Genomic DNA, 18,871 nt, shown 5'->3' on the forward strand with positions numbered 1-18,871 from the left:
CCAGACTCGCCAGCCCCACCCTGAGGGGCATGTTGGGGTGGGGAATCACCAGGAGGTAGAGAGGGGCAGGAAGCTGGGAGGAGGAGCCGGCCTGTGGGGTGGAGCGTGGAGAGCCAGGATGTGGGGAAGAGAGCCTGGGGAGAAGGGTGAGAAGGCCTGAGAGGGAGAATGGATGGGGACTGGAGGGGGGAGGGAGAATGAGCCGCTCTGTGGGTGCAGGGGGAGGCCTAGGGGAAGGAGGCTGCATGTGTGGTGGGGAGGGCGAGGGGAGAGAGTCTGGGAGGGGGAGGGAAGGCAGAATGGCACGTGTGGATTTTGCAGGGTGGAGGCTGTGTAACAAGGACCACGTGGATTGGGTAGAGGGAGCCAGCATCAGGTACCAGCCTATTCCAGGCGAATGTGCACCTGTGGTTTGTGTTTGCTGGATCTTCCCAGGGAGGCAGTAATCGGGGGGTGGAGGGAAGAGCCTGGTTTTGGGGGTATGAGGCAGAAGAACGCATGTGAGAGACGGTGAAGGTGGGGAGAGCCCAGGGCGATTGGAATGTGGAACACGAGAGGGGGAAAAACCTGAAGAGGAAGAGAGAAGGAAAAGAGAACAACTGTTCCACAACCAAGAAAAGTGGGATAGAGCAAGAAATAGACTGAAAAAGTCAGGGGAAAAGATCACAAGGTCAATGAGAGAGGAAAGGAAAAAAGCGAGTGAAGCAAAAAGGCAAGAGAGAGAAATGCGAGGGAGACACAGGAAAGGCAGGACTGGTGATTGCAAAGCAAGGCCAACCCCTCCTAGCTGGGGGCAGTTGTCAGCACAGCCTGAGCTGCTCATCTGAGCGCCCCCTCCCCGTGCAGAGCTGGCTTGAGCCTTAGGGGATGTCCCCCACACGTAGGGCTGGCCTGGGCCCCTCTGGGTGAGGCTGGCACTGCCACTCACTCCCCCCGAACGTTCCTCCATACCCCACTAGGGGGCATGCTCCATTTTTTTTCCCAAAACTGGGCATTTGTCCCATTTGCTTTCGCTGACGATCAGTTGGCAAGAGCAAATGGGACAAATGCCCAGTTTTGCCAAAAAATAAAATAAAATTGGGACACCAGGGACAGGGCTTAAAATGGACTGTCCCAGCCAAAACAGAACGTATGTTACCCTGCCTATCATGCAGGTAAGTGAGCCGTGCATGTACCTTCACGTGCATCCTGTACACTGCATCCAGGGATGCTTGGGCTGTGATCTGAAGGGAACAAACACACTTCCCCAGTCTGGTTTCTTGTTTAGGTCACAGCTGGTCTCTTATTTTCAGTGGTAGTACCAGCTGATCTTGATATCACTCTCCCTCTTGCAGAACAAGCTTCCCCCTTGCAGATTTTGGGCTTGAACTGGCCCCAGTCAATGGGAGTGAGCACAAGCCAGTCCTTTGCTAGTAGGCCATTAGCTTTTAATTTCATTTAATTGTTGCAGTATCGAACAGTTCTCATCCCAGTGGTGAAATCTTCAGGCTTTCCAAAGATCCCAGGGAAACCTCTCAGCTTCATTTACTTTGCACCTGACGATGAAAATCCCGAAATCCAAAGGCCTGTGCTTCTTGAGATCACCCCGTCTCCGGAAATGACCTACCGGACCCTGCCTGGGACCAGCAATGAAATGAATGTCTTGGGGATTGTTATCTTCTCTGCTACAATAGGTACTTGCCAAATACAGAGTCAGATTTCATGCTACCCACTGATCCAGCATTACTGGGAGGCATTTAATTCTGAAAGTATCATAGCAGCTCCATAGTTAAGGTTGCATTGATTTAAATCTCTGTGTTCACACGTAACAAAGCAGGGTATCCTCTCCGTGTATTCCCAGTACAAGATGCATTTTGTGAGAACTTTTTTATTTATTATTTATTAATTCTATTAATATGGGTAATAATGATTGAAAATAGGCTTTTTATTAAGTGTTTTAAATAATTTTGTGACTTTTTGGGCTCTTCTAGGTAACACAGCTTGTCACTCACTAATCATCCAAACTTTTTATATAGTTAAAACTCATTAAAAAGGGGTGACAGGCTACATTTGGAAAAGTTAGGTCGTAAGTGTAAACAGTTATCAGAAATCATTACAGGCTACTTATAACGCTCTAGAATTTACACAGCACTTTGTAAATTGTTCAATGCAGGGAGTGTTTCTGTTCTGTCTTTGTAACCTAGCAGAGCCAAGCCATCATAGGCCAGCAAATGAGGGAAGGGAAATTGAGGCTAAATGATGGGTGAACAAGAAAGGAAAGATTCTGGATTGTAAGTGGGGGAGGTGAGGAAGGAAAGATGAGTTGCTGGCAGCAGGAAACTGGAGATTGTTCCAAGCACCAGGGACGCCGTGGTCAAAGATGAAGCTGAAAGTGAAAAGCAGATGAGTGGAGGAGTAAGGAGAGAACAGAACAGGAGGACTTGAGATCAGAGATGTAAGTGGGGGGGCAAGACTAGGTAAGGCTCTGAAGGGGAGGGAACTTCATGTGGTAAGGCAGTGGCTCGCAACCTTTCCAGACCACTGTACCCCTTGCAGGAGGCTGATTTCTCTTGTGTACCCCAAACGTCACCTCACTTAAAAACTACTTGCTTACAAAATCTCACATAAAAATACAAAAGTGTCACAGCCACACTGTTACTGGAAAAGTGCTTACTTCCTCATTTTTACCATATAATTCTAAAGATAAATCAATTGGAATATAAATATTGGGTACTTGCATTTCAGTGTGTAGTATATAAAGCAATATAAACAAGTCACTGTATGAAATTTTATTTTCTACTGACATCACTAGGGCTTTTTATGTTGCCTGTTGTAAAACTAGGCAAATATCTAGATGAGTTGATTACCCCCTGGAAGAGCTCTGCATACCCGTAGGGGTGCATGTACCCCTGGTTAAGAACTACTGTGGTAAGGGACAAAAAGCCAATTAAGAGACTTAAAGGGATAGAGGTGATGTGGTCAGCGCAGCGGGCGATAAAGGTGAGTGAAGCACAGGGATGTTTTGAATAGACTGAAGGAGGAGAGGTGAGAAGAGAAGGTAGCAGTGATCTGGGTGAGATCATGGACCAGGGGAAGCAGGGGGGATAGAGGAAATGGTGTATCTGGTTATAATAAAGGGGAAGAACTGACAGGATGTGGCCTAGAGACTGCATATGGGGGTGAAGGGAGGAGAAGTAGAAAAAAGAGATGAAGATTACACCAAGGCCATGAAGCTGGGAGGGGGAAGGAGGGTGGAATTACCACTAATGACAGAGAAGGGAGGTAGCAGAGAGGGACCGGCAGGAAGGAAGGTCAATTCAGTGTTGGAATGGAATGATTGTGATGTAGCGACTGGACCTCTGAAAGAAGATGGCAGACTAGATACAGAGGTAGGCGCTCCACACAGACATTCCTTCAAGATTTGAGGAGATGTCCATCGTGGACTCGGTTCTCCCCAGGGTCAGCAGCATTTGCTCACTGTATGGTTTATTTTTTTATTGTAATTCCTTGTCTTCAGACATTGAGCAAAGCAGAAGGCAAGCAGGTGGGATTTGCCACGTGAGCTGAACATGCATTGGCTTCAGGTAGTTTCCCCCTTTGGTTCTTCAGGTAGCACCTTCAATTGACATTGCCTTGCCTTTGGCTGTCCAGAGCTTCATCCTGGGGGCTGCTGTTTCTAAAAATACCAACATTAAACTTGAAGATTACAAACGACACTCATTTGGGCCAGTATCTCAGCCCATCCCACGCCGTTCTGAAGTCGTCACAGTAAAACCTAGGCCCCTAGAACAGGACAGCAGTTGATATTTTCTAGCTGGCCATATGAGGGAATTTTCTATATGGTGTCACAGACTCACAGATCGTGCCCACTCTTGGCCCTGTGCGGTCCATGGGGGGTGCCCCTTTCAGTGAGACAGCCCTTCTCAGGGGTCCACTCTCTCTGAGGGTCAGGCCTCTCCACCTCCTGGAACTGCACCTCTCTGAACCTTAGCACGTCTGTCTCTGCTGTGGGCCCCCTCAGGGAGTCCACTCGCTCTGGACCCCCCAGGGCCTCCACCCCCGAAGGGGTTGATGCAACCCTGTTCTCTAGCCCGGAGTGACTCTCAGCCAGCGTAAAACAGGAGGGTCTATTGAGTAACTGAACACAGCACAGGAAACCCTCTGATCCTCAGGCATGGCCTCCCTCAGCACAGCACATCCCAGTCTCTCTGCCTCCAGGTGGGCTCTGCCTGCTCCCCCTCTCCAGCCCAGAGCCACCCTGCTCCCAGCTGGGCATCTGAGATCCCCGGCCCCAGGCCCCGCCTCTGTCCATTGCCTTCTCTCCAGGTAAACAAGGTCCTCTGGGCCTCCTCTCCACCCCCCCTCTGGCTGGAACTGGCTGGTTAGGTCATGGGGTCCTCTCTTCGCAGCCCATTGTCCTCCCACTGGCCAGAACTGTCTGCGACTCCTGAGCTGGGCCTCCGGTGAGGGTCGTCAGGTCACCAGTCGCTGGGGTGTCCCTTCTCCAGGCCATTGGCTGGGGCCCCAAGTTCCCTCTCCAGTCCTCTGCAACAACAAACTCCCTCTCCCCTCCCTTGTTAAACCAGTAACACCCAGGGGCACTGAGTCCCACCCCCTCTGCATGCAAACCATGAAAAGATAAGAAAATCCCCCACTTCATCACATATGGTTCCAACATACACGGCACAGACGTTCTCCCAGGAAGGGATCTAACTGCTCTCTCTCTAGGGCTAGAGAGTCACTAGCCCAGGAGTTCTCAAACTGGGGGTCATGACCCCTCAGAGTCACAAGGTGGGTACATGGGGGTCACGAGCCATCAGCTCTGTGAGGCTGACAGCTCCGAGCCCTCGTTAAATTAAATTAACCCCCCTCATTTTTAATTTATGAGGGGGGTCACACTCAGAGGCTTGCTGTGGGGAAAGGGTCACCAATCCCAAAAGTTTGAAATCCACTGGACTAGCCTTTACTTGGCACATGAGGGCAGCTAACCCAGTGTGCACCCCTCCCCCATGATCAAGTGGCAGAGAGGAGATGAAGATGGAGGAACCTTGGCTCCATACCCCCAACTGCCCACTAGAGCAGCTGGCTGGGTGCATTCCCTCCCGCCAGCACAGCAGGGGAATAGCTAACTCCCCTGCCCTCCCCGCTCCAAGCAAGGGGACAGCAGAAAGCGCCCCTTGCAGGTGGAACTGTTACGTGCCAACCCTTACTCTGGGCTGAGTTGAAGGATCTCAGTCAAGCCCATACCAACTAATTCCTTACTCCTCTGTGGCTTATCTATGAGCTCTCTGGAGTGTCACTTCAATGGCTCAGTGTAACTTACGAATTAAAGCAATTATAATAAATATTTAGATCCTCCTGGGCCATCGTTCAAAGGGCATGTTGAATAGATGCTCAACACGCAGCAGTCCTACCCATTGCCCTCCCTGACTCCCAGCGTGGTGCCCATGGAGGGGAAGGGGGATGAGTTGATGAGTCTTTACTATGTCCCGATAGAGAAGACAAAGGACTACACCTCTGCCAGCGTAGTGCTACCCTTCCTGGTGTACTAAGGTGCTTCTGCAACCTTTCTACCTGGGATGGGGGGTAGACAGTCCCGATGGCCCAGTTGCTACATGTGTTGCCATGGATTTGGTGGCCAAAGGTCTAGTTAGCACCCCGATGTCATATAAGCCAGCAAGTGTGACTGCAGTACTAGGCCCACAGACAGGTCACGCCGTGCTGAACAGGCCATAGATGCCAAGAAGGACGGTATTGATGGGCTGGGTACCCAGAAAGCCAGAGGAAAGGTGCTCAGTGGATTTAGCTGGTACCACAGGCACTCTGTTCATATTGGTATCAGGGCACCAAAGTGATCTTAGCTCATTAGCTGCCCCTCAGCTGCAGAGCTTGAGATGAGTCTAACACATTTTGACTCTTATGTCTTGATTCTGAAGGCCCTGGAAATCTCTCTCTCGTCTCTGGAGTGATGCTCATTCCTACCCCTTCTTGAGACAATTGGCACATGCATCATACTTGATACCTGGGGTCTTTTGGGTGTCTCAGCCTTGGTGCTCAGGGTGGACTCTCACCGGGGTGCTAGCTGAGAGGGACTGGATGGAGGCTTGAGTCTTAGCTATATCGTTGTTCATCGTGCGTGAGGAGCCTTCACAGAGCATTCCAGAAAACTTTAGGCAGGCACCCCGATCCTGCTGTGTCGCTTGGAAAAAAGCCCAGGGAGCAACAGCCAGGGATATGCCCTTTGCCAAAACAAGAAAAGCACTTAAGCATGCCCATCATTGAGTGGCATAGACGCATCAAAGGAGGGGCATGGCTTAAACCGGGGGATTTAGCTTCTGCTGTAACAGCTCAACTTCAAGGGGGCTCCAAGCCATCTAGCTACCTAGGATTTTTTTTTAAAACATTGGTAAAGCCAATGGGTAAATAAAAAGGGCTAATTACCTAATAACTGCACTAACCAATCACCAGCAACTAACTGCAGTAGGCTCACCGAGAAGCAGGCAGGCACTGCAGGCATTCTGTCTCACATGCAGGCAGTAAGAAGGAACTGAAAGTCAGATGGCCCTACTCTGCATGGGGATGGAGGGACACAAGGACAGCAAGGGTGCAGGGTGGCCCTATCAGACACTGCTTCCCAGTAAATCTGATCTCACGCGCCATGGGAACCATGGTGGTAGATACTTGAAGAACTTTTATTTTGTTAAAAGCCAAGAAATTGAGAGTTATGGCTTCCCCAGCAATCTTGACTCCTGAGTATGACCAACACAATAGGGTTTGTCATTATGGAATCAAACAAGAATAGGCAATGTCACATGCTATTAGGTAAATACAGTACTAGAGTAGAAATGAGGTGCAATCCCTTTCATTCAAGAAGAGGGATAGTTTAGCCTGTTGCATTATGGGCTGTATTAATCCCACAAAACTAACTTTTGGAGGGTCAGAGCCCCAGGAAATGGATTATTCTGTTATTACCAAATAGGAACAGGAAAGACAGTCCACCTGCCTCTAGAAGTTACTGACTGGTGGTGGTGAAATAGGCCTACCAGCTCCCTGCCCAAAAGAAGGGGCCAGATCATAGACATCTCTGTAACTTGAAGTCTTTAAACTGTGCTTTGAGGACTTCAGTAACTCAGCCAGAGGTTAGAGATCTATCACAGGAGTGGGTGGGTGAGATTCTGTGGCTTGCAATGTACAAGGAGGTCAGACTAGATGATCACAATGGTCCCTTCTGACCTTAAAGTCTATGAGTCTATCATAAGCCCAGGTTGTTAGGGAACGATCACATGACTTCAGGAAGGGTGGGGAGAGAATAGGGAGCTAAATAAGTTCAGATAAATTTCACAGATGTCCAAAGCTTGTTATATCCCTCTCCCCTGCCCAGGGTCTGACTTTCTAATTTGGGTTTGTCTTCACTGCAGTAGTAGCTCAAGGTATAACTCAAGTGTTGTTCCTAAACTGACTCCCAGAAGTTTGTAGCTCAGGAGAAGTGGTAGGAGAATGACACTTTAGTGCTGCCGATGCTGGAGCAAATAATGCAGTGGGGATGCAGCTACTCTGTGCTGCTGATCCAATCACTCTGTGCAGCTTGAGTGTTATTTTGCAGTGTGGCCACTCTCCCTTGAGTGAGGCTAACTGGAGAGGAGGTAACTTGAGTGTAGAAAATACTCGAGCTAACTTTGCAGTAAAGACATAGCCTTGGATTGCCAGCTCTTTGATGTAGGGAACTGTCCATGACTCTGTATCTGTGTAGTAGTACTTAGCACACTGGGACCCTGTTCTTGGTTGGTCTGTAGATCCAACTGTAATAAACATGAATAATAAATAATAATATAAATTGCATGGATGTTTATCTAGACTAGAAATTTGCTCTTTTGGGAGTTTGTCAATTGTTCCTATATTGCAGCCACCATCAACTGAAGGTCTCTGCATGTTAAAAGAACAAGTTAAAAATTACTTAACCAAGTTAGATGTCTTCAAGTCACCAGGGCCTGATGAAATACATCCTAGAATACTCAAGGAGCTAACCAAGGAGATATCTAAGCCATTAGCGATTATCTTTGTAAAGTCATGGAAGACGGGAGAGATTCCAGAGGACTGGAAAGGGGCAAATATAGTGCCCGTCTATAAAAAGGAAAATAAGGACAACCCAGGGAATTACAGACCAGTCAGCTTAACTTCTGTACCCGGAAAGATAATGGAGCAAATAATTAAGCAATCATTTTGCAAACATCTAGAAGATAATAAGGTGATAAGTAACAGTCAGCATGGAGTTGTCAAGAACAAATCGTGTCAAACCAACCTGATAGCTTTCTTTGACAGAGTAACAAGCCATGTGGATAGGGGGGAAAGCAGTAGACATGGTATATCTTGACTTTAGTAAAGCTTTTGATACTGTCTTGCATGAGCTTCTCAGAAACAAACTAGGGAAATGCAACCTAGATGGAGCTACTATAAGGTGACAGCATAACTGGTTGGAAAACTGTTCCCAGAGAGTAGTTATCAGTGGTTCACAGTCATGCTGGAAGGGCATAACGAGTGGGGTCCCACAGGGATAAGTTCTGGGTCGGTTCTGCTCAATATCTTCATCAATGATTTAGATAATGGCATAGAGAGTACACTTATAAAGTTTGTGAATGATACCAAGCTGGGAGGGGTTGCAAGTGCTTTGGAGGATAGGATTATAATTCAAAATGACCTAGACAAACTGGAGAAATGGTCTGAAGTAAATAGGATGAAATTCTATAAGAATAAAGGCAAAGTACTACACTTAGGAAGGAACAATCAGTTGCACAAATACAAAATGGGAAATGACTGCCTAGGAAGGAGTACTGTGGAAAGAGATCTGGGGGTCAGAGTGGACCACAAGCTAAATATGAGTCAACAGTGTAACACTGTTGCAAAAAAAGGGAACATCGTTCTGGGATTTATTAGCAGGAGTATTGTAAGCAAGACACGAGAAGTAATTCTTCCGCTCTACTCCACGCTGATTAGTATCGTGTCCAGGTCTGGGTACCACATTTCAGGAAAGATGTGGACAAATTGGAGAAAGTCCAGAGAAAAGCAACCAAAATGATTAAAGGTCTAGAAAACATGACTTATGAGGGAAGATTGAAAAAAATTGGGTTTGTTTAGTCTGGAAAAGAGAAGACGAAGAGGGGATATAACAGTTTTCAAGTACATAAAAGATTGCTACATCGAGGAGGGAGAAAAATTGTTGTTCTTAACCTCTGAGGATAGGACAAAAAGCAATGGACTTAAATTGCAGTAACAGAGGTTTAGATTGGACATTAGTCCTGCCATAATTGCAGGGGACTGGATTAGATGACCTCTCGAGGTCCCTTCCAGTCCTATGATTCTATGTTCCGTATCAATGCTGTTTAATAACTCAAGTTAACATGTCTGGTTGCAGGCCTCCTTCTAGGGAAAATGGGTGAGCGTGGAACTCCTTTAGTCAACGTGTGCCAGTGTCTGAATGAAGCAGTTATGAAGATTGTCTCAATGGCAGTTTGGTAAGTAAATAATCCTGATTGACTCGCTTTGGATGTTTTCATATCTCACAGTTAAGCCCAGTTTCATTATATTGCTACAAAAAAGAAAAGTTCGGGAACTGTAAGTTCAGGATGTTAAAATATTCCCTCTTCTGCAGTCAACATAAAAGCAAAACATTTGGAAATTCTCAGCAAATGTGCCTGTTCATACCTTTACGTCTGAGACTTAATCATTCTCATTGTACAGTCATTCTGATTCCTATTGGGGGTGCAATGGCAGTTCATGTAGACATATCTGAGATAGCTTTAATCTAGATCACTCGAGTGCTGGTAGCAGCCAAGCTGCAGCAAGTGTTTGCTTCAATGTGGGCTGTACAAGCCACCCCGAATCCTGGATAAGTACTCGGGGGGCTAGTCCACTTCCCTGCTACCAGTCTGTGAGTTAGCTAGCTCAAAGCAATCACACCCTGTGACTAGAGCAGGGGTCGGCAGCCTTTCAGAAGTGCTGGGCCGAGTCTTCATGTATTCACTCTGATTTAAGGTTTCATGTGCCAGTCATACATTTTAACATTTTTAGAAGGTTTCTTTCTATACGTCTATAATATATAACTAAACTACTGTTGTATGTAAAGTAAATAAGGTTTTTAAAATGTTTAAAAAGCTTCATTTAAAATTAAATTAAAATGCAGAGCCCCCCAGACTGGTGGCCAGGACCCGGTCAGTGTTAGTGCCACTGAAAATCACCTCGCCTGCCGCCTTCGGCACGCATGCCATAGGTTGCCTACCCCTGGACTAGAGTACAGATATGGCCTATGTTACTGGTTTGCATTAACTGTGGTTAGAAAACTCTCAGATGAAACCTTGATGTGGCTTCTTGCACTAGAATTCAGCAAACCAGAATGTCTACCCTATGCGCTGAATGAGGCAGGGAGCGGAGGCGGGGAGGGGAAGTAGTATACAGTCATGTAATCAAAGAGTGCTCAATAGTGCATATGCACAAAGGGGGCCAAATTAAAGTTGCACAGACAACCTTAATTCTGGTATTACCTTAACTTTTGAGTGCTTGCCATTGGCTATGTCTACACTGCCGCAGTAAGTCGACCTACACTACGCAACTCCAGCTATGTTCGCGTAGCTGGAGTTGACGTACCTTAGATCAAGTTACTGCAGGGTCTACACCGCGGGGGGTCAACTTACCGTCGACTTACCTTACTCTTCTCTTCGGGGGCGATCTGTTGTTGATTTGGCGGGTCTTCAGTAGACCCGCTAAATCAATCACTGGTGCATCGATCTCAGAGCGTCGATCCCGGCTGTAGTGTAAATGTAGCCTCCATAATCTTAATGGTCTTTGAACATAGGGGTTTGTGTGTTTATGTTATATAGATATATAGCTTTATAAACTCTCTCTTGAGCACTGGACTTGTTTTAGAACAATTGTATTGGGCAGATGTATGCTTTCTAAAGCATGCAGTTGCTGACATGCAGTGTTTAAAAGGCTGTGAAACTTCATAAATATATGAAAGGACATTGAATAACTAATTCTCCCATTAGCCCTTATAAAACTATTCCAAAACCCCAAACTAGTCTGCACAAGTTGTAGCATTTGCCACTCGTCGTTTTTGGAATGTTGTCCAGACTCTTTGGAATATCATATTTTAAACCCACAGCTCCCAAATGCCTTGTCCACTTCGCCTCAAACTCTTCTGAAAAACTCTACCCTGGTAAAATATCACCCCAGGAAGTTTCAAGGGACTCGTTTCAGTTTGGTAAAGTTGGGTGGAGAGAGAAAAAGGAGATCGAAATCTGGCTTGCAGCAATAGAAGATTTGTTTCAAGCTTCACTAAAGAGTTGAGGCTACTGGTTCTCTGTAGTAAGAAGAGCCTCACAGTTACATTAGCTAGGAAAAAATAAGAATTAATTCTCACACTTCAGGATATAAATGGATAATGAGCTTGGGTCAAGAGGCGCTCTCATAGACTTTAAGGTCAGAAGGGACCATTGTGATCATCTAGTCTGACCTCCTGCATATCACAGGCCACAGAACCTCATCCACCCACTCCTGAAATAGACCCCTAACCTCTGGCTGATACTGAAGTCCTCAAAGCATGATTTAAAGACGTCAAGTTACAGAGAATCCACCCTTTATACTAGTTTTAACCTGGAAGTGACCCATGCCCCATTCTGCAGAAGAAGGTGAAAAATCCCCAGGGTTTCTGCCAATCTGAAGAAATTTTCCCTCCCATCATGACCCCAAATATGGGGATCAGTTAGACCCTTAGCATATGGGCAAGACCCACCAGCCAGACACCTGGGAAATAATTTTCTGTAGTAGCTCGGAGCCCTCCTCATCTAATGTCCCGTCTCACCACATGGCATAACATTGTGCAGTCGGTTGGATTGCTAATGTGGAATTTTATACCTTCTTCTGGTTTATACAGCATTTGGCCACACCTGGAGACACTCTAGCACAGTGGTGGGCAACCTGCGGCCCACAGGCCACATGCGGCCTGTCAGGGTAATCACTGGCAGGCCGCCAGACAATTTGTTTACATTTGCTCACCCAGTGGCCGCGGTTCGCCGTTCCTGGCCAATGGGAGCTGTGGGAAGTGGCGGCCAGCATGTCCCTGTGGCCCACACCGCTTCCCGCAGCTCCCATTGGCCAGGAATGGTGAACCACAGCCACTGGCATGCAGGTGGCCGTGCAAATGTAAACAAACTGTCCAGCAGCCTACCAGCGATTACCCTGATGGGCCGCAGGTTGCCCTCCACTACTCTAGCAGGACAGGATGGGTCTTTTCTGTTATGACATTTGCCATGTTCCTATCCCAATGAACGATTTTTTACTGTTCTTATTGCAGGTACTTCCCATTTGGCATTGTGTTTCTCATTGCTGGGAAGATTTTGGAAATGGAGGATCCAGCTGTGATTGGAAAGAAATTGGGACTCTACGCCATAACAGTGGTGACAGGGCTAGTCATCCATGGACTTATTCTCTTGCCTTTGCTTTTTGCACTCATTACCAGGAAAAACCCCTTTGCTTTCATCCGGGGAATACTGCAAGCCCTGCTGATCGCCCTCGCGACATCATCCAGGTATGACAAAGTGGTCTCGTTTGTCACAGACAGTCCATTATTCCAGCTGAGAGGGAAGCTGGTTTCATTATTCAAGTCTAGGCTGTGTATAAATGTTTTCACCCTTGGTTTAGCACAAGGTTTCCTGAGTAATGTACTAATCACAGGTCCCTCGTGTGCTATTCTTGCAAGGGAAATACTTTAGCAAACTCCTTTCAGCTATTTGAACTATGGGAGTGTTAAGCTACTTCCCCATTGTTTAACCCGCCCCCACCCCCACCACCAAAACCAGTCTTTTGAATGAAGCTACAGCAAAAAAACAGGTGAAGTTTGAAACTTGAGATGTGGCTTGGGCCTAGTTCTCAATGAAAACGAGAGCCGCTGCCAGGTTTGAGCAGTGTGGGGGAGAATAACTCAGCGTGGTAAGAAATTAAAATGAAGCCTGGCTCTTTCTGCACGTTCAGTCAGTTCTAAGGATTTTTAGAACCACCATAGAACCACAACATTATCTATCCCTTTCCTAATGATTTCTAACATGGTTCGCTTTTTTGACTGCTGCTGCACATTGAGTGGATGTTTTCAGAGAACTAAGATCTCTTCCTTGAGGGGTAACAGCTAATTTAGACCCCATCATTTTATGTGTCTAGTTGGGATTATGTTTTCAATGTGCATTACTTTGCACTTATCAACATTGAATTCCATCTGCCATTTTGTTGTCCAGGCACCTGGTTTGGCAAGATCCCTTTGTAACTCTTCGCAGTCAGCTTTTGTGCTGTCTGCAAACTTTGCCAACTGACTGTTCACCCCAATTGAAACAGAGAGTTCAGACACTTTCCTTCCACCATTGTTTAAGAGGGAGGTGGCAGCTGATGTACAGAATTTTCACTTGGCTTTATGAGCAGATCTGGTGACCCTGTGCCTCCAGCAGCCTTCTTATTAACTGCCTCGATGACACCGACGGCAATGGAGATTGTTATTTCTTTGCAATGCAGCTCAGCAACCCTGCCCATCACCCTGAAATGTCTTCTGGAAAACAATGGGATAGACAGACGGGTGGCACGATTTGTTCTCCCTGTTGGCGCAACCATTAACATGGATGGGACTGCGCTGTACGAGGCAGTCGCTGCGATCTTCATTGCTCAGGTCAACGAGTACGATTTGGACTTGGGACAAATTATAACTATAAGGTAAATACATTTCTTCCCTTATTTACACTAAATCTGTTCTCTTTCTTCCCTATCCAGATCTAAGGACAACGTATCATAACAGCTACCAAATTTCCCACTCAGCGTTGGTCATTCTATTACATGTTTAAGGTAGCCGTGGTTGGACAGTAGCGTATCATAAGCATAGAAGTGTCTGACTACGTCTTTACCTGTTGCAGTGCCTCTGCCGTTCTGAAAAAAGAACAGGAGTACTTGTGGCACCTTAGAGACTAACAAATTTATTAGAGCATAAGCTGTTAGTTAATTTGTTAGTCTCTAAGGTGCCACAAGGACTCCTGTTCTTTTTGTGGATACAGAGTAACACGGCTGCTACTCTGAAACCTGCCGTTCTGAATACTCTAAGGGTACGTCTATACTTACCTCCGGGTCCGGCGGTAAGCAATCGATCTTCTGGGATCGTCTTGTCTAGACGCGATAAATCAATCCCAGAAGTGCTCGCCGTCAACGCCGGTACTCCTGCTCCGCGAGAGGAATACGCGGAGTCGATGGGGGAGCCTGCCTGCCGCGTGTGGACCCGCAGTAAGTTCGAACTCAGGTACTTCGACTTCAGCTACGTGAATAACGTAGCTGAAGTTGCGTATCTTAGTTCGAAGTGGGGGGTTAGTGTGGAGCAGCCCAAAGGGCATGTCAACACTACAGATCCTAGAGCAGCATAGCGCCCCCGTGGATGCAGCCTGCACCGACAGGAGTTTCTCTCTTGGTGTACAAACGCTGTGCGAGGAAGCTGTGTCTATACTAGGGGTTTTGTTGGCATAGCTGTGTTTTCACACCCCTGAACACCATAGTTATGTCAACCTAAATGTTAAATATAGATCAGGCGTAAAGCAGTACAATTCCCCTAACCTGGGTGCAGTTATATTGGTAGAGAAGTGCTTCTACTGGTACAGCCTGTTCCCATTCAGGGAGGGGAATAAGCCAGGTTGGTAAACGGCACCTCTGCACCAGTATCACTGTGTCCATGTTGGGGGCTGTACAAGTAGAACTATTTCAGTTTTTTAAAAAAATCACACCCTAACCAAGACAGTTACACAGAACCACTTGTGTGTGTAGACCAGGCCTATGTTTTCATTCAAAAAACTCCTAAAGTGACACAGAGCTATCTGGGCAGTCTGCAGACAGCCTGACAATTCCCTGGAGAATGACGTGAACTACCCCATCCATCTCAATGGAGCTGATGATTGTTTTTAAGTATTATCATTAACTATTTCACTGCTGATCAATTTAGCAGAAACACATACGGTCATTGTGCTTATCCTATAATCTCAAATCATGCTTTCATGTTTTGCCAGCGGTTAAAAGCCCCAAAGAGTCCCTATCTAGCTGCCAAAACCTGCAGTTCTCCTCTGAAAATGTACACAGTACAGGTGTGAATTGCCAATACAAAATTCTGTACCATGTTTACATCGGGACAGTTCAGGGCTGAGTAAAATAAACTGAATTTATAGTGAGAGAAACATAAGGAACCCTGTGCTGACTGGATTAGTCGTTATATTTCAGTTAATAATGACCTCTGTGCAACCTTAGCTCTGCCCCTTGTGTGTGTGTGTTAGTGACGAGTCTTTAATTAATGCTCATTTACTATTCTTCTGCAGGACCCTGCCTCATTCAGTGTGTAGGACAAATAGTGCTCAGGGAATGAGGCTGCTGTGCGATATTTCTACTTGCCCTCACTCAATCCCATTTCACTGTCACAGGTCAGGGCAACTGCACCTTGATTCCCACTCCATGGTCCAGCCCAGGGCACCCACCCTCAGGCTTTCAACTCCCCAGCTGTTGCCTCGCTTTGGGGTGGGGAGTGGGGGGAAAAGAAGAGACCTGCGTCTCTCCTTTCTGGCCAGGGTATTTCCAGGCTGCACAGTTCCCTGCCTTTACTGTGTATTTCCCAGCACAGACAGGTCGCTCAAGGACACCTGCTTGCTTTTCTCTTCAGAGACAGCTAACTGGTGTAATTGCTCCAGTTTAAGCACCACACCGTTCTTTCTATGGAAGCCTACTTTATTCTTAAGGTAAAAAGCATACAGAGACCAGAAGCATTACACAACAGCCAAATTGCATAGAACCAAATTTTGTCCTTTCTTTTGAGGCCTACCTATGGCTCAACACTGAAGTATCTGAGCACCTCACAAACATTCACAAATTCATTTTAACAACCCTGTGGAGTGTGACAAAGTCCCTCCTCTGCCTTGGTGGGTTCTGCACTTTCGGGTGGATTTGCTCGCCTCAGATGTTTTTGGTAGTCCTCAGTTTGGATCCTTTTGTTAGTGGCACAAACCTGCCGTTCACTCGGCTAACCTCATCACTGGCCAGCATGGGGAAAAGGAGAACAATCCCCCGCAGTCTCTGCTGGCCCACCTAATGGGTCGGGGGCCAGGCCAGAGACCTTCCCCTCGGGTGGGACCCACAGTCCAGATCAACTCCTCTTATATCAAATAGGGAGTTGGGGAGATGGGGGGAACCCAGACCCGCCCTCTCCTCCGGGTTCCAGCCCAGGGCCCTGTGGATTGCAGCTGTCTTTAGTGTCTCCTGTAACAGCTGTGTGACAGCTACAACTCCCTGGGCAACTTCCCCATGGCCTCCTCCCAACACCTTCTTTGTCTTCACCACCGGACCTTCCTCCTGATGTCTCATAATGCTTGTACTTCTCAGTCCTCCAGCAGTACGCCTACTCACTCTCAGCACCTCGCACACCCCTCACTGACTGCAGTGAGGTCCTTTTTAAACCAGGTGTCCTGATTAGCCTGCCTGTCTTAATGGATTCTAGCAGCTTCTTAATTGGCTCCAGGTGTCCTAATTAGCCTGCCTGCCTTAATTGGTTCCAGCAAGTTCCTGATTGTTCTGGAACCTCCCCTATTACCTTACCCAGGGAAAAGGGACCTGCTTAATCTGTGGCTTATATATCTGCCTTCCATCACTCTCCTGTAGCCATCTGGCCCGACCCTGTCACAGGAGCTATTATCTTATTTACAGAGAGGGAACTGAAACACAGACCTAGGCTACATTTTTTCAAAAGCGTCCACTAATTCTGAGTGCAGTGGCCCTGTTGAGACACCAGGAGTCTGAAGCTGGGCCCTCAGAAACTGGGGAACACAAAATTAGAACCTTCTTTGAAAATTTTTGGCCAACGTCCTTCAGGCTGTTTGTGGCAGAGCAAGGGCTAGAACTCAGTTCTCTTGTGTCTCCGCCCACAAGAACATCCTTCTTCCACGCGCAGAATGTTGCCACATTTGCTTAGGGTTACCATCCGTCCGGGTTTCCCCAGACATGTCCAGCTTTTTCAGTGTTAAATGGCCGTCCGGGGGGGATTTCTAATCAAGAAGAAATGTCCGGGATTTCCCCCTTCCCCTCCTGCGGAGTGCGGTGCAGCTGATTGGACGCCTGGCCTGATTGAAAGCCGCTCGCAGCTACTAGGGCCTCTAGCAGCCAGAGTCCCTCCCCCTCCCCTGCTCCCTCCTCCCCCACAGAGCAGCTGGCAGTGTTTGATTTCAGGTGGAGCTCGCAGCTCTCCCTCTGCCTGGTGAGCCGGGGGAGCAGGGCAGGTGGCAGGGGGGTGTAGAGGCTGCAGGGGCAGGGCAGGCAGGGGGCACAGAGGCTGCAGGGTGAGTGGGGTGCAGAGGCTGCAGAGCGAGTGGGGAGCAGGGGGCACAGAGGCTGCAGGGCAAGGAGGAGCAGGGCAGGCAGGGGCATAGAGGCTGCAGGGTGAGTGGGGAGCAGGGGGCACAGAGGCTGCAGGGGCGGTGGGGTGCAGAGGCTGCAGGGCGAGTGGGGAGCAGGGGGCACAGAGGCTGCAGGGGTGGGGGGGTGCAGAGGCTGCAGGGCTAGTAGCAATAATAGAGCTCAGATGCTCCTAGACATGCTAGCTGATCAATTCCTTCATCAAGTAGTAGCTGAACCAATGAAGGGGGAGGCCATTTTGGATTTGGTTTTGGTGAGTAGTGAGGACCTCGTTGAGGAAATGGTTGTAGGGGACAACCTTGGCTCGAGTGATCATGAGCTAATTCGGTTTAAACTAATGTGGTTCCTATTTTCAAGAAAGGGAAAAAAAGTGACCCGGGTAACTACAGGCCTGTCAGTTTAACATCTGTAGTGTGCAACGTCCTGGAGAAAGTAGTTAAGGACCTTGAGGTCAATGGCAATTGCGACAAATTTCAACATGGTTTTACCAAAGGCAGATCATGCCAAACCAATCTGATCTCCTTTTTTGAGAAAGTAACAGACTTATTAGATAAGGGAAATGCGGTGGACCTAATATACCTCAATTTCAGTAAAGCGTTTGATACTGTACCGCACGAGCAATTATTGGTTAAATTGGAAAAGATGGGGATCGATATAAAAATCCAGAGATGGATAAGGAACTGGTTAATGGGGAGACTGCAGAGGGTCGTACTAAAAGGTGAACTGTCAGGTTGGAGAGAGGTCACCAGTGGAGTTCCTCAAGGTTCGGTTTTGGGTCCCATTTTATTTAATCTATTTATTACTGACCTCGGAACCAATTGTAGGAGTGGGCTGATAAAGTTTGCGGATGACACAAAGTTGGGAGGTATTGCCAATTCGGAGAAGGATCGGGATATTCTGCAGGGAGACTTGAATGACCTTGTAAATTGGAGTAATAGAAATAGGATGAAATTTAATAGTGAAAAGTGTAAGGTGATGCATTTAGGGATGACTAACAAGAATTTTAGTTACAAGCTGGGGACGCATCGGTTGGAAGTAACGGAGGAGGAGAAAGACCTCGGAGTCCTGGTAGACCGCAGGATGACTATGAGTCGACAATGTGACGTGGCGGTGAAAAAAACCAATGCGGTCTTGGGATGCATTAGGTGAGGTATATCTAGTAGGGATAAGGAGGTGCTGCTTCCGTTGTACAAGGCACTGGTGAGACCTCATTTGGAGTACTGTGTGCAGTTCTGGTCTCCCATGTTTAAAAAAGATAAACTCAAACTGGAACGGGTACAGAGAAGGGCCACTAGGATGATCAGAGGAATGGAAAACCTGTCGTATGAAAGGAGACTCGAGGAGCTCGGGTTGTTTAGCCTAACCAAAAGAAGGCTGAGGGGGGATATGATTGCTCTCTTTAAATATATCAGAGGAATAAATACCAGGGAGGGAG

At 47.4% G+C, this 18,871-nt stretch overlaps 1 protein-coding gene across 1 annotated transcript in view; it reads left to right on the top strand.

Annotated features, from left to right (window-relative positions):
* The window catches only part of LOC101931342 (excitatory amino acid transporter 5-like), a 30,831-nt gene extending 17,027 nt beyond the window's left edge, over positions 1-13,804 (top strand). Inside the window, exons 4-8 of the mRNA XM_065578093.1 lie at positions 1,451-1,673; positions 9,389-9,488; positions 12,326-12,559; positions 13,531-13,725; positions 13,783-13,804. Of these exons, the coding sequence (XP_065434165.1) occupies positions 1,451-1,673; positions 9,389-9,488; positions 12,326-12,559; positions 13,531-13,725; positions 13,783-13,804 (774 nt within the window). The remainder of the gene's footprint in view (positions 1-1,450; positions 1,674-9,388; positions 9,489-12,325; positions 12,560-13,530; positions 13,726-13,782) is intronic.
* Positions 13,805-18,871: the final 5,067 nt, after the last annotated feature.

Source organism: Chrysemys picta, chromosome 25 (assembly GCF_011386835.1).
Source record: "Chrysemys picta bellii isolate R12L10 chromosome 25, ASM1138683v2, whole genome shotgun sequence".
NCBI classification, from domain to species: domain Eukaryota; kingdom Metazoa; phylum Chordata; order Testudines; family Emydidae; genus Chrysemys; species Chrysemys picta.